Source organism: Scyliorhinus torazame, chromosome 12 (assembly GCF_047496885.1).
Source record: "Scyliorhinus torazame isolate Kashiwa2021f chromosome 12, sScyTor2.1, whole genome shotgun sequence".
Taxonomy (NCBI): domain Eukaryota; kingdom Metazoa; phylum Chordata; class Chondrichthyes; order Carcharhiniformes; family Scyliorhinidae; genus Scyliorhinus; species Scyliorhinus torazame.
The window spans coordinates 224555849-224570787 of NC_092718.1; the positions used below are offsets into that span (position 1 = coordinate 224555849).

The 14939-nt window shown below is 53.2% G+C and overlaps 1 protein-coding gene across 1 annotated transcript in view; it reads right to left on the reverse strand.

Moving 5' to 3' along the window:
* Positions 1-6803: 6803 nt before the first annotated feature.
* wdr81 (WD repeat domain 81) overlaps positions 6804-14939 on the reverse strand; it is a 58590-nt gene continuing 50454 nt past the window's right edge. Inside the window, exon 11 of the mRNA XM_072470013.1 lies at positions 6804-8823. Within this exon, the coding sequence (XP_072326114.1) occupies positions 8500-8823 (324 nt within the window). The 3' untranslated portion in view covers positions 6804-8499. The remainder of the gene's footprint in view (positions 8824-14939) is intronic.

Here is a 14939-nt window from a genome sequence, read left to right on the forward strand (position 1 = left end):
TGAATTGGCTAGAACCTTCCCATCCTGCCTGCAATCAGTCATTTTAGCACAGACAGGGTCTTATTGATACACTGTTTTAAACATCTGAATCCTGGCAGAACCATGCAGAAAATCTGGCTGGATTTATTCAGAAGCTGCTTCTCAGCTTGTGTCAGCTCACCTTCTAACTGCTTAGAAAGAAACTGCTCATCTAGCAACACACATATCTTTTAATTGAACTGAGCTGTTTGACTTCTGCTCAAATCTCCATTTAAAACTAAACTAAATAACTGTTTTTCTGCACAATGCAGGATACGTTGGCTCCTCCCAGTAATTGCATCATTTTACCAATCTGAAATCTAATTAACTCCACAGGGAATCCCCTTAATCCAAACAACATGCCATTAGCTCAAACTTTGACGATGCTCTAATTGCACCCTGGCTTTCAAAATCTTTCAACCCAGGATTCCTTAAAAAAACACGACAAACCCAGGCTTTTAACTTGCACTGTTCCAAACACCCATAATACAATATATCGGAAATTTCTACCTTCCTCACAGGATTGGGAAAGGCAATATAGACTGATTGGCACAAATTAAAGAAAAAGAAACATTTAGAGTACCCAATTCTTTATTTTCCAATTTAGCCTGGCCAATCCACCTCCCCTGCACAGCTTTGGGTTGTGGGGGTGAGACCCACGCAGACACTGGGAGAATGTGCAAACTCCACATGGACAGTGACCCGGGGTCAGGATCGAACCCGGGTCCTCGGCACCGTGAGGCTGCAGGGCTAGTGTCCAGGAGCAGAAGGTCGAGCAGGGGCATTGGCAAAGAGCGTTGATCATGGCAGATCATATTGAGAGCAGAGTTAGTCGAACATGTGGGACTATGATATTATAAATTGAGGGATTGAGAAACTGGGGTTGTTCTCCTTGAAGCAAAGGAGATTGAGAGGAGTTTCATAGACGTTTACCAGAGTGTGACCTGTTTGGATAAGGTAGACAAGGAAAATCCATTCTATTAACTGATGTTCCCTCACGTCCCAGCTTCGCCCTCAGACAGTGCAGTGTTCCCAGCAGTTGTCCTCAGAATGAGGTATTAACTGACACGGCAGGCAAAGAAACACTTACACAAGATATTTTGTGCAACTGGATCTTTATTACTGTTGAAAACACGAGAAAAACACAGAACTGCTGATTATTTGATTGGCTGAAGTACTGATTTTTAATAACAGTGAATTACAAGACTCACAGCTGGACTCACATACCCATTGCAAACCTCCCTTCCGAAGTTGGTCTGCTTATTGTCGGGATCCCGGATTCAGGGCGGTCCTCTTACACAATGGTTGGTCCCGGATTCAGGGCGGCCCTGTTACACAATGGTTGGTCCCGGATTCAGGGCGGCCCTGTTACACAATGGTTGGTCCCGGATTCGGGGCGGCCCTGTTACACAATGGTTGGTCCCGGATTCGGGGCGGCCCTCTTTCACAATGGTTGGTCCCGGATTCGGGGCGGTCCTGTTACACAATGGTTGGTCCCGGATTCGGGGCGGCCCTGTTACACAATGGTTGGTCCCGGATTCGGGGCGGTCCTGTTACACAATGGTTGGTCCCGGATTCGGGGCGGTCCTGTTACACAATGGTTGGTCCCGGATTCGGGGCGGTCCTGTTACACAATGGTTGGTCCGGGATTCGGGGCGGTCCTCTTACACAATGGTTGCTCCCGGACTCAGGGCGGTCCTCTTACACAATGGTTGGTCCCGGATTCGGGGCGGCCCTCTTTCACAATGGTTGGTCCTGGATTTGGGGCGGCCCCTGTTTCACAATGGTTGGTCCCAGACTCAGGGCGGTCCTCTTACACAATGGTTGGTCCCAGACTCAGGGCGGTCCTCTTACACAATGGTTGGTCCCGGATTCGGGGCGGTCCTCTTACACAATGGTTGGTCCCAGACTCAGGGCGGTCCTCTTACACAATGGTTGGTCCCGGATTCGGGGCGGTCCTCTTACACAATGATTGGTCCCGGATTCGGGGCGGCCCCTGTTTCACAATGGTTGTCCCAGACTCAGGACGGTCCTGTTTCACAATGGTTGCTCCCGGACTCAGGGCGGCCCTCTTACACAATGGTTGGTCCCAGATTCGGGGCGGCCCTCTTTCACAATGGTTGGTCCCGGATTCGGGGCGGCCCTCTTTCACAATGGTTGGTCCCGGATTCGGGGCGGCCCCTGTTTCACAATGGTTGGTCCCAGAGTCAGGACGGTCCTGTTTCACAATGGTTGGTCCCAGACTCAGGGCGGTCCTCTTACACAATGGTTGGTCCCGGATTCGGGGCGGTCCTCTTACACAATGGTTGGCCCCGGATTCAGGGCGGTCCTGTTACACAATGGTTGGTCCCGGATTCGGGGCAGTCCTGTTACACAATGGTTGGTCCCGGATTCGGGGCGGTCCTCTTACACAATGGTTGCTCCCGGACTCAGGGCGGCCCTCTTACACAATGGTTGGTCCCAGATTCGGGGCGGCCCTCTTTCACAATGGTTGGTCCCGGATTCGGGGTGGCCCTCTTTCACAATGGTTGGTCCCGAATTCGGGGCGGCCCCTGTTTCACAATGGTTGGTCCCAGACTCAGGACGGTCCTGTTACACAATGGTTGGCCCCGGATTCAGGGCGGTCCTGTTACACAATGGTTGGCCCCGGATTCAGGATGGTCCTGTTACACAATGGTTGGTCCCGGATTCGGGGCGGTCCTGTTACACAATGGTTGGTCCCGGATTCGGGGTGGCCCTCTTTCACAATGGTTGGTCCCGGATTCGGGGAGGTCCTCTTACACAATGGTTGGCCCCGGATTCAGGATGGTCCTGTTACACAATGGTTGGTCCCGGATTCGGGGCGGTCCTGTTACACAATGGTTGGTCCCGGATTCGGGGCGGTCCTCTTAATCAATGGTTTGTCCCAGATTCAGGGCGGCCCTGTTACACAATGGTTGGTCCCGGATTCGGGGCGGCCCTGTTACACAATGGTTGGTCCCGGATTCAGGGCGGCCCTGTTACACAATGGTTGGTCCCGGGTTCGGGGCGGCCCTGTTACACAATGGTTGGTCCCGGATTCGGGGCGGCCCTGTTACACAATGGTTGGTTCCGGATTCAGGGCGGCCCTGTTACACAATGGTTGGTCCCGGATTCGGGGCGGCCATTACACAATGGTTGGTCCCGGATTCGGGACAGCCCTGTTACACAATGGTTGGTCCCGGATTCGGGGCGGCCCTGTTACGCAATGGTTGGTCCCGGATTCGGGGTGGCCCTCTTTCACAATGTTTGGTCCCGGATTCGGGGCGGCCCCTGTTTCACAATGGTTGGTCCCAGACTCAGGACGGTCCTGTTACACAATGGTTGCTCCCGGACTCAGGGCGGTCCTCTTACACAATGGTTGGTCCCGGATTCGGGGCGGTCCTCTTACACAATGGTTGGCCCCGGATTCAGGGCGGTCCTGTTACACAATGGTTGGTCCCGGATTCGGGGCGGTCCTGTAACACAATGGTTGGTCCCGGATTCGGGGCGGTCCTCTTACACAATGGTTGCTCCCGGACTCAGGGCGGTCCTCTTACACAATGGTTGCTCCCGGATTCGGGGCGGCCCTCTTACACAATGGTTGGTCCCAGATTCGGGGCGGCCCTCTTTCACAATGGTTGGTCCCGGATTCGGGGTGGCCCTCTTTCACAATGGTTGGCCCCAGATTCGGGGCGGCCCTCTTTCACAATGGTTGGTCCCAGACTCAGGACGGTCCTGTTACACAATGGTTGGTCCCGGATTCGGGGCGGCCCTATTTCACAATGGTTGGTCCCAGACTCAGGACGGTCCTCTTACACAATGGTTGGCCCCGGATTCAGGGCGGTCCTCTTTCACAATGGTTGGTCCCGGATTCGGGGCGGCCCTGTTACACAATGGTTGGTCCCGGATTCGGGGCGGCCCTGTTACACAATGGTTGGTCCCGGATTCGGGGCGGCCCTGTTACACAATGGTTGGTCCCGGATTCGGGGTGGCCCTGTTACACAATGGTTGGTCCCGGATTCGGGGTGGCCCTGTTACACAATGGTTGGTCCCGGATTCGGGGCGGCCCTGTTACACAATGGTTGGTCCCGGATTCGGGGTGGCCCTGTTACACAATGGTTGGTCCCGGATTCGGGGTGGCCCTGTTACACAATGGTTGGTCCCGGATTCGGGGCGGCCCTGTTACACAATGGTTGGTCCCGGATTCGGGGCGGCCCTCTTTCACAATGGTTGGTCCCGGATTCAGGGCGGCCCTGTTACACAATGGTTGGTCCCGGATTCGGGGTGGCCCTGTTACACAATGGTTGGTCCCGGATTCGGGGTGGCCCTGTTACACAATGGTTGGTCCCGGATTCGGGGCGGCCCTCTTTCACAATGGTTGGTCCCGGATTCAGGGCGGCCCTGTTACACAATGGTTGGTCCCGGACTCAGGGCGGCCCTCTTTCACAATGGTTGGTCCCGGATTCAGGGCGGCCCTGTTACACAATGGTTGGTCCCGGATTCAGGGCGGCCCTGTTACACAATGGTTGGCCCCAGATTCAGGGCGGCCCTGTTACACAATGGTTGGTCCCGGACTCAGGGCGGCCCTCTTTCACAATGGTTGGTCCCGGATTCAGGGCGGCCCTGTTACAAAATGGTTGGTCCTGTAGGTCTTGCTGCCGAGGCTGCAAAATTACATTTTTATACAGTTTCTTCCAAAATCAAGCAACGTCTTCAGACACGAACACGTCCCATTGCGGTTTTCTCAATGATAACTCGCAAACACAGCACACCTCTGCTGGTCTTTCTCTCTTTATCGGTCATTGTTTTCGAATTCTTCGCAACCGCAGCGATTTCATGTTGATCACGAGCAGAGAAACACTTGTGTTGGGCAAGGTTAGCTAGCTGGCCCATCATGCATTGCAGAGGTTCAGCTGTTGGTCATCCAGCTACAAGCCCTGCCCACCCCCCTAACGGAGTGGCGCTACGCCCAGTCCTGACCCCGCCCCGATCAGACAGCGCTCCCTCACTCCCAATGGGATGTGGAGTCCCCCAGTCCAGACCCCCCAATGGAGCGCCCCTCCCTCGGTACTGACCCTCTGACAGTGCGGCACTCCCTCAGTACTGACCCTCTGACAGAGCAGCACTCCCTCAGCACTGACACTCTGACAGTGCGGCACTCCCTCAGTACTGACCCTCTGACAGTGCGGCACTCCCTCAGTACTGACCCTCTGACAGTGCGGCACTCCCTCGGTACTGACCCTCTGACAGTGCGGCGCTCCCTCGGCCCTGACCCTCTGACAGTGCGGCGCTGACCCTCGGACCGTGCGGCGCTGACCCTCGGACCGTGCGGCGCTGACCCTCGGACAGTGCGGCGCTCCCTCGGCCCTGACCCTCGGACAGTGCGGCGCTCCCTCGGCCCTGACCCTCGGACAGCGCGGCGCTCCCTCGGCCCTGACCCTCGGACAGCGCGGCGCTCCCTCGGCCCTGACCCTCTGACAGTGCGGCGCTCCCTCGGCCCTGACCCTCTGACAGTGCGGCGCTCCCTCGGCCCTGACCATCGGACAGCGCGGCGCTCCCGTTGGCCCTGACCCTCGGACAGTGCGGCGCTCCCTCGGCCCTGACCCTCTGACAGTGCGGCGCTCCCTCGGCCCTGACCCTCTGACAGCGCGGCGCTCCCTCGGCCCTGACCCTCGGACAGCGCGGCGCTCCCTCGGCCCTGACCCTCTGACAGTGCGGCGCTCCCTCGGCACTGACCCTCTGACAGTGCGGCGCTCCCTCGGCACTGACCCTCGGACAGTGCGGCGCTCCCTCGGACAGTGCGGCGCTCCCTCGGCCCTGACCCTCGGACAGTGCGGCGCTCCCTCGGCCCTGACCCTCGGACAGCGCGGCGCTCCCTCGGCCCTGACCCTCTGACAGTGCGGCGCTCCCTCGGCACTGACCCTCTGACAGTGTGGCGCTCCCTCGGCCCTGACCCTCTGACAGTGCGGCGCTCCCTCGGCCCTGACCATCGGACAGCGCGGCGCTCCCTTGGCCCTGACCCTCGGACAGTGCGGCGCTCCCTCGGCCCTGACCCTCTGACAGTGCGGCGCTCCCTCGGCACTGACCCTCTGACAGTGCGGCGCTCCCTCGGCACTGACCCTCGGACAGTGCGGCGCTCCCTCGGACAGTGCGGCGCTCCCTCGGCCCTGACCCTCGGACAGTGCGGCGCTCCCTCGGCCCTGACCCTCTGACAGTGCGGCGCTCCCTCGGCCCTGACCCTCGGACAGCGCGGCGCTCCCTCGGCCCTGACCCTCTGACAGTGCGGCTCTCCCTCGGCACTGACCCTCTGACAGTGTGGCGCTCCCTCGGCCCTGACCCTCTGACAGTGCGGCGCTCCCTCGGCCCTGACCATCGGACAGCGCGGCGCTCCCTTGGCCCTGACCCTCGGACAGTGCGGCGCTCCCTCGGCCCTGACCCTCTGACAGTGCGGCGCTCCCTCGGCCCTGACCCTCTGACAGTGCGGCGCTCCCTCGGCACTGACCCTCTGACAGTGCGGCGCTCCCTCGGCCCTGACCCTCTGACAGTGCGGCGCTCCCTCGGCCCTGACCCTCTGACAGTGCGGCGCTCCCTCGGCCCTGACCCTCTGACAGTGCGGCGCTCCCTCGGCACTGACCCTCTGACAGTGCGTTAATTTGATCCACTCTGCGCTGAAGCAGTGAGCTGACTGGATTACTCTCCCAGGCTGAGCCTGTACACCCCTCATTAAACCCCCAACGTCCACGAGCCCCCACCCACCAGCTCGGTCAATCATCACAAACACACACTGGTTTCCAGATCTTTTATTTATAAATATTCACAGCTGCACATGAATCTATGCTCCACCTGTGCAAGGTTCCTGTGAGCTACCCGCTGGGCCCTGCCTCAGCCTTGTGGGCAGGTATGAAAATAGCAGAGAGATCCGGGCCTGTCGGAGGTCTCGCCCTGAGCCCGTCTCTGAGATACATCAGTCAGCTTCACCTTCAACCCCACTCATCCCCACCCACCCGCCACAGATACCGGAAACCTGCTCGACGACCATTTTAAATCTGCCGTTGTGCCCGGTGGTGGCGTTAGGGGGTTGATGTGGTCATTCAGGATTTTAACCTCAGCTACTTGTTGAAGTGGGGAGTTCCCGGTGAGGCGCGAGGCCGGTTCCAATTCACCTGAAATCTGAAATAAAATCTCCTCCCCCACGCGGTCACCTCCTTCAAATACTGACGGGCCCAGCAGAGGGGGCATGGGACGAGGAAGGGGAGGGTCATGGTGGAGGGAGCGAGGGGGGGAGAGAGCGAGGGGAGAGGGAGCGAGGGAGAGACGGTAGCAAGTAGAAAGGGAAGCAGCACCCTGGAACGGCTGAACTTGCAGGGGGGTCTGCAGCCGACAACCCCACCCCCCAATCAGCCTGTACCCAGGTTGGGCACCGAGCTAATGGGCATGATGTGATGTTGGGTGCTGGACAGGTTGTTGAGGGGACAGGTATCTCTTGCACAGTTTTTGCATTCTGATTCTTTAAACATTTAACATGTGTCAGATCGATTCATATTGTACAAAAACGGAACATCTCTCTTGAAACAACAGTGTGATCTGAACCAGAATCGAAGGTATTAAACATGTTAACAAGGTTAGTGATAAACTTGCCTGCTCCTAACTATTGTGGCACAGAGAAATACTTCCCCTGCTCACCACCTCCCCATAGAAACCAGTTGACCCCTGACATCACCTGTTTGGGCATTGTGACCCGGTCAGAGGTCAGGCAGTCCATTATCAAGACCCCAAATTTTCACCTAAAGGTCTTCCTGATGAGGGTCTGTTCAGCCGTCTCTCTTGATTGGTTAGTTTATTCGTGTTAGTGACGGGGGCACTGCGTGAACCCACAACCATCAACCAAGCTCCCCCGCACCCCCCCCCCCCCTCCCCCGTTCTCCCCACCCTCCCGCTGTGACAGTCACAGGAGCCGGGGGGGGGGGGGTTAAGCAAGGTACGGAGACAGGAGGTTCCAATTAAGCATTAAGATATTGAGTGAATTAACATTCCTGGAACAATCACTAGCACCAAATCGGCAAAAACTTCACCGTCCAAGCCTTGGGCGAGTGCTGGCTGACTGGAGATTCAAAACCAGAATCAGCAGAGAAGATAGAAACTTGCTTTTTTTTTTAAATCCCAGAGTTTCTCGGTTGATTGGATAATTAAAAATCCTGGAAAAGTATTCCTTACTTGCTCCAGCAGAGCCGGACAGAAGTATAATTGGCAGATTCATTGTGTGTTATATGAAAAAAAGCCAACGTGAAAATACCTCAACTTGCTTCACACCTGGATTGGGGGAAGGGTGGCTGCTCGGCCAGGAAGGGCATCGCTCAAGTAATTGTGTGCACATCACGGGGACCCAAGTGTGTTGGATCGCGGGGAAAGTGCTCGTAGCTCATTTGGTGCGTGAAGGTTTAATCGTACTTGTTCCTCTCGCCTTCAGAAGCAGTCACTGGGCTAAGCAAGAAGCCTAATCACCCCGTTATCAGAGCCCAGGAGGAGCAGCCTCTTGGCGGGAAGGAGCCCCAGGCTGGTCAGTGTCCCGCGGAAGTTTTCCGAGCTCAGCTTGTTCATGGCAACAGGGACAGAGGTATCCAACAGGGAGTAGATTCCAATGCGATTGGCCACCGTGCCCGCCACAATCTCGTTACCGTGGAGATCGAAAATGTGCACGGGGTCAGAGGGCGACCTGTAATGGTGGAAAGGTTTCTGTTCACATTCTTTCCAGATGGTCAGGCAGTGGTCAGTGGAGGAACTGACCACAACATTCCCCTCCGCAGTCTGTGCAAAGGAAAAAGGAGAATGGAGTGTCAGGACAGCAACAACTACCTGCATTTATGTAGCACCTGGAAAGCAGCACAATCACCCCCCCCACCCCCAGGAGCTTAACAAGAGCATTCTCAATAAAGACAGTTTTCAGAGTCCGAGAAACAGACTAGGAGACGGGTGATCGAAGGTCTGGGCAAGATGAAGAGGGTTAGAGGTGGAATTCCGGACTGATTGCTACCTACTGGTTTTAAACACGGACATTTCTTCGGCCTTGGCACATGTCACAGAGATCGAGAGGCTCCACAGGGCTGCTGTTTGGGTTATAAAGAGGAGCGATGGGGGGGGACTGCAGAGCAAGGTCAGTGAACTGTGGACCCAGGGTCAGTCACCATCCTGTTTACGCTTCTGTGAAACCTCAGCCAAATTAAAAACACTCCTCGCCCACGCACAGGCCCACAGATCACAAACACAACGCATTTAACCCTCGTCAGCCTGTGACATTCAAACTCCAGACTGGGAACCGGTGGGGATGGAGTGAGACCGGAAGTCAAATGTTACCAACTCCCAGCAGCATTAATTGAGATACCGAATCGGACTGATCGGACTGGAAAAGTGTCAGCTCACCAACAGATACCAATGCCCTTTAGAGATGGAAACCTACCGTTCACTGCTCTGTGCCATGTGACTCCAGTCAGTCATTTACAACACAGGAGTAGGCCATTCGGCTCATTGAGTCCATGCTGGCTCTCCATGGAGCAATCCAATCAGTACTATCCCCCCGCTCTGTCCTCATAGCTCTCAACTGTCCATCCAATTGTCTTTTGAAACCATTTATCATCTCCACTTCCAGCAGCTTGGGAGATGGAGGGCTGCAGGTCATTACCACTCACTGGGTAAAATCGTTCTTCCTCTCATTTCCCCGGCATCTCTTATCTGCCCAAAACTGGGGTCTTTGGACATCAGCGAATGGAAATGGATTTTCCTTGGCCACCTTCACAATCTGGTGAGCCTCTATCAAATCTGCTCTCAAACCCCTTTGCCTCAAGGAGAACAACCCTGCATTCCCCAACCTGGTGGCTAAAATCCCCCCCAATCCCTGGGACCATTGCGGGAGATCTCCTCTGCACCCTCACATCGTTCAAAAGTGTGGTGACCAGAACTGGACACAATACTCTATTTGGGATCAAACCAGAGTTCTACAAACATCCAGCAGAGGGTAACACAGTGGTTAGCACTGTTGCTTCACAGCGCCAGGGTTCGATTCCCGGCTTGGGTCACTGTCTGTGCGGAGTCTGCACGTTCTCCCCGTGTCTGCGTGTTTTCCTCCGGGTGCTCCGGTTTCCTCCCACAGTCCAAAGATGTGCACGTTGGGGGGGGGGGGGGGGGGGGGGGGGTTGTGGGAATAGGGCGGTGGAATGGGCCTGGGTGGGGTGCTCTTTCAGTAGGTCGGTGCAGACTCGAGGGGCTGAATGGCCTTCTTCACTGTAGGTGTTCTATGGATGATGTTGAGATAGATGTTTGGTCTCTTGGGGATTCAGGGGATATGGAGGGTAGAAAACTCGGGTTGAGGCAAAACATCAGCCATGATCATAGGGAATAGCAGAGGTAGCTCGGGAGCACCCAGTGTTCCTTTCCCTTTATATTCTAACATTCTTTTACAAGGTGTGGGTGTCGCTGGTTAGGCCAGCATTGTTTCCATCCCCAATTGCCCTTGGTGGTGGTGAGCTGCTTTCTTGAACCGTAGGTGGTGTAGGTACACCCACTGTGCTGTTAGGGAGGGAGTTCCAGGATGTTGCCCCAGCGACAGTGAAGGAACGGCGATATATTTCCCAGTCAGGGTGGTGAGTGAATTGGAGGGGAACTTCCAGGTGGTGGGGTTCCCAGGTATCTGCTGCTCTTGTCCTTTCAGTCGGTAGAGCTCGTGGATTTGGAAGGAACCTTGGCAGTCAACTGTGGCGAACAAAGGAAGTTAAGGATTGTATAAGATTATAAAGTTGCCAGAAGTGGCATTTGGGAGGATTTTAGGAAACAGCAAAGGGGGACGAAGAAACTGATAGTGGGAGAATAGATTATGAATAGCAAAGAATGGACCATAAAAGCTTCTATTGGGATCTGGAACCTGGAGGTTCTATTGGAGGGCTGTGACCAGTGGTGTTCCACAGGGATCAGTGCTGGGACCTTTGCTCTTTGTAGTATATATAAATGACTTGGAGGAAAATGTAACTGGTCTGATTAGTAAGTTTGCAGACGACACAAAGGTTAGTGGAATTGCGGATAGCGATGAGGACTGTCAGAGGATACAGCAGGATTTAGATTGTTTGGAGACTTGGGCGGAGAGATGGCAGATGGAGTTTAATCTGGACAAATGTGAGGTAATGCATTTTGGAAGGTCTAATGCAGGTAGGGAATATACAGTGAATGGTAGAACCCTCAAGAGTATTGAAAGTCAAAGAGATCTAGGAGTACAGGTCCACAGGTCACTGAAAGGGGCAACACAGGTGGAGAAGGTAGTCAAGAAGGCATACGGCATGCTTGCCTTCATTGGCCGGGGCATTGAGTATAAGAATTGGCAAGTCATGTTGCAGCTGTATAGAACCTTAGTTAGGCCACACTTGGAGTATAGTGTTCAATTCTGGTCGCCACACTACCAGAAGGATGTGGAGGCTTTAGAGAGGGTGCAGAAGAGATTTACCAGAATGTTGCCTGGTATGGAGGGCATTAGCTATGAGGAGCGATTGAATAAACTCGGTTTGTTCTCACTGGAACGACGGAGGTTGAGGGGCGACCTGATAGAGGTCTACAAAATTATGAGGCGCACAGACAGAGTGGATAGTCAGAGGCTTTTCCCCAGGGTAGAGGGGTCAATTCTAGGGGGCATAGGTTTACGGTGCGAAGGGCAAGGTTTAGAGGAGATGTACGAGGCAAGTTTTTTTACACAGAGGGTAGTGGGTGCCTGGAACCCGCTACCGGAGGAGGTGGTGGAAGCAGGGACGATAGTGACATTTAAGGGGCATCTTGACAAATACATGAATAGGATGGGAATAGAGGGATACGGACCCAGGAAGTGTAGAAGATTGTAGTTTAGTCGGGCAGCATGGTCGGCACGGGCTTGGAGGGCCGAAGGGCCTGTTCCTGTGCTGTACTTTTCTTTGTTCTTTGTTTGTTTGGTACGCAAGAAGGAAATGTTTGTCCAAGACAAATGTGGGCCCATTACAGGCAGAATTTATTTATTTATTTTTAAATTTGTCCAATTAAGGGGCAATTTAGCGTGGCCAATCCACCTACCCTGCACATCTTTGGGTTATGGGGTTGAGACCGACGCAGAGACAGGGAGAATGTGCAAACTCCACACGGACAGTGACCCAGGGCCAGGAGTTGAGGGAAATTAGTAAGAAGCTTGCGTTGGAGAAATTCATGGGACTGAAGGTTGATAAGTCTCCAGGATCTGATCTTCTACATCCCAGAGTGTTGAAAGAGGTTGCTATGGAGATAGTGGATTCATTGGTGATCATCTTGGTTCCTGAAGATTGGAATGTAGCAAATGTCGCCCCATTATTTAAGAAGGGAGGGAGAGAGAAAACAGGAACGACAGACCTATTAGCATGACATCAGCAACTGGGAAAATGCTGGAATCTATTATAAAGGACAAGATAAATGGACACTTGGATCATGCTGATCTGATTAGGCAGAGTCAACGTGTATTAAATTACACTTGATGAACCTGTTGAGGTTTTTGAGGATGAAGGGGAGTTGGTGGATATTGTACACTTGGATTTTCAGAAAGGTTTGGATAAAGTCGGCCATAGGAGGTTGGTGAGCAACATTAAAACACATGGGCTAGGAGGTAATAGTGGCATGGATTAAGGATTGGCTAACAGGCAGAAAACCGAGATTGGAATGAATGAGTAATTCTCGTGTTGGCAGGCTGTGACGAGGACAAGGATCCAGCTGTTCACAGTAGCTTTGATCATTTGAATGTGGGGGCCAAATGTAATATTTCCAAGTTTGCGGCTGACACAAAGCTCGACAGGAATATGTATTTTGAGGAAGGTGCAAAGCGGCTTCGAGGATTTGGTCAGACCTCGTGAGAGGGTAAGAACCTGGCAGATGGAATAAAATGTGGGAAAATGTGATGCTATCCACTTTGGTGGGAGTAACAGATGTGCAGAGTATTTCTTACATGGCAAAAGATTAGAAAGTGTCGATATACAGAGGGATTTGAGTGACTTTGTCAATATGCCACTGAAGGCTAACTTGCAGGTGAGCAAACAATTAGGAAGGTTAATGGTAAAAGGATTTGAGTCCAGGAGTAGCAACATCCTGTTTCAATAGGATGGAACCTTGATCAGATTGCCCTTGGGAGCACTGTTTGCAATTTTGGTCACCTTACCTTCAGGATATTATTGCCACAGAGGGAGTGTAACAAAGGTTCACCAGACTTGTTCCCAGGAATCATAGAATCATAGAAGTTTACAGCATGGAAACAGGCCCTTCGGCCCAACCAGTCCATGCCGCCCAGTTTTTTACCATTAAGCTAGTCCCAGTTGCCCGCACTTGGCCCATAACCCTCTATACCCACCTTACCCATGTAACCATCTAAATGCTTTTTGAAAGACACAATTGTACCCGCTTCTACTACTACCTCTGGCAGCCCATTCCAGACACTCACTACCCTCTGAGTGAAGAAATTGCCCCTCTGGGCCCTTCTGAATCTCTCCCCTCTCACCTTAAACCTATGCCCTCTAGTTTTAGACTCCCCTACCTTTGGGAAAAGATGTTGACTATCTACCTTATCTATGCCCCTCATTATTTTATAGACCTCTATAAGATCACCCCTAAGCCTCCTACGCTCCAGGGAAAAAAGTCCCAGTCTATCCAGCCTCTCCTTATAACTCAAACCATCAAGTCCCGGCAACATCCTAGTAAATCTTTTCTGCACTCTTTCTAGTTTAATAATATCCTTTCTATAATAGGGTGACCAGAACTGCACACAGTATTCCAAGTGTGGCCGTACCAATGTCTTGTACAACTTCAACAAGACGTCCCAACTCCTATATTCAATGTTCTGACCAATGAAACCAAGCATGCCGAATGCCTTCTTCACCACCCTGTCCACCTGCGACTCCACCTTCAAGGAGCTATGAACCTGTACTCCTAGATCTCTTTGTTCTATAACTCTCCCCAACGCCATACCATTAACTGAGTAGGTCCTGGCCTGATTCGATCTGCCAAAATGCATCACCTCACATTTATCTAAATTAAACTCCATCTGCCATTCGTCGGCCCACTGGCCTAATTGATCAAGATCCCGTTGCAATCCTAGATAACCTAGGAGGGCAGGACTGTCTTTTGAAGAGAAATTGGGCAAACTGGGCCTATATTCTCTTGAGTTTTGAAGAATGAGAGGTGATCCCATTGACATCTACAAAATACTTAAAGGGATAGGCAGGCTAGATGCAGGACACAATTTCAATATTAGAGCGAAGCCCATTTGGACCGAGATGAGGCTAATTGTTTTTACTCAGGGTTGTAAATCGTTGGAATTCTCTACCCCAAAGAAACTCAGTCACTGAGTATCTTTAAAGTAGAGAGGAGAAATTTCTAAATACCAAAGACATAAAGGGGAAAAGGCATTGAGGTGAATGACCGACCATGATTGTATTGAATGGCGAAGCAGGCTTGATGGGCTGAATGGCTCACCCTCTCCAGAAGTTTGACGATTGTTTTAAGTTCCAAGTCTTTCCTCCAGTTGGAAAGTTATTATTCAATTTGTTTCAGTCGAGATGCCAACTGAGTGGGTTAGCGCTTGTGGCTGCTCATTGGTCAGTCTATGGGAGATCAGAAAACCTTCCACTAATCTGTCACCAATACCAGCAACCCTTTCACTGGGTAATAGATTCCTGAAAGTTGTCCATCGGACCCCTCTGTGTGAAGACAGGGGGACAGGGCTCCACAGCAGGGTGGTTGCTGATTGGCCCATTCCCAACACAACGTCAGTGCGTGCGGAGGAGAAAGCAGAATCCCAGTCCATCCACCCAAACCTCGCCCTCTCTCGCCCTCCACCCACACAACCCCAGCATGGGCAGTTTTTAAAAGCAGGAACTCAATCCTGACCCTGTGACCTGAAA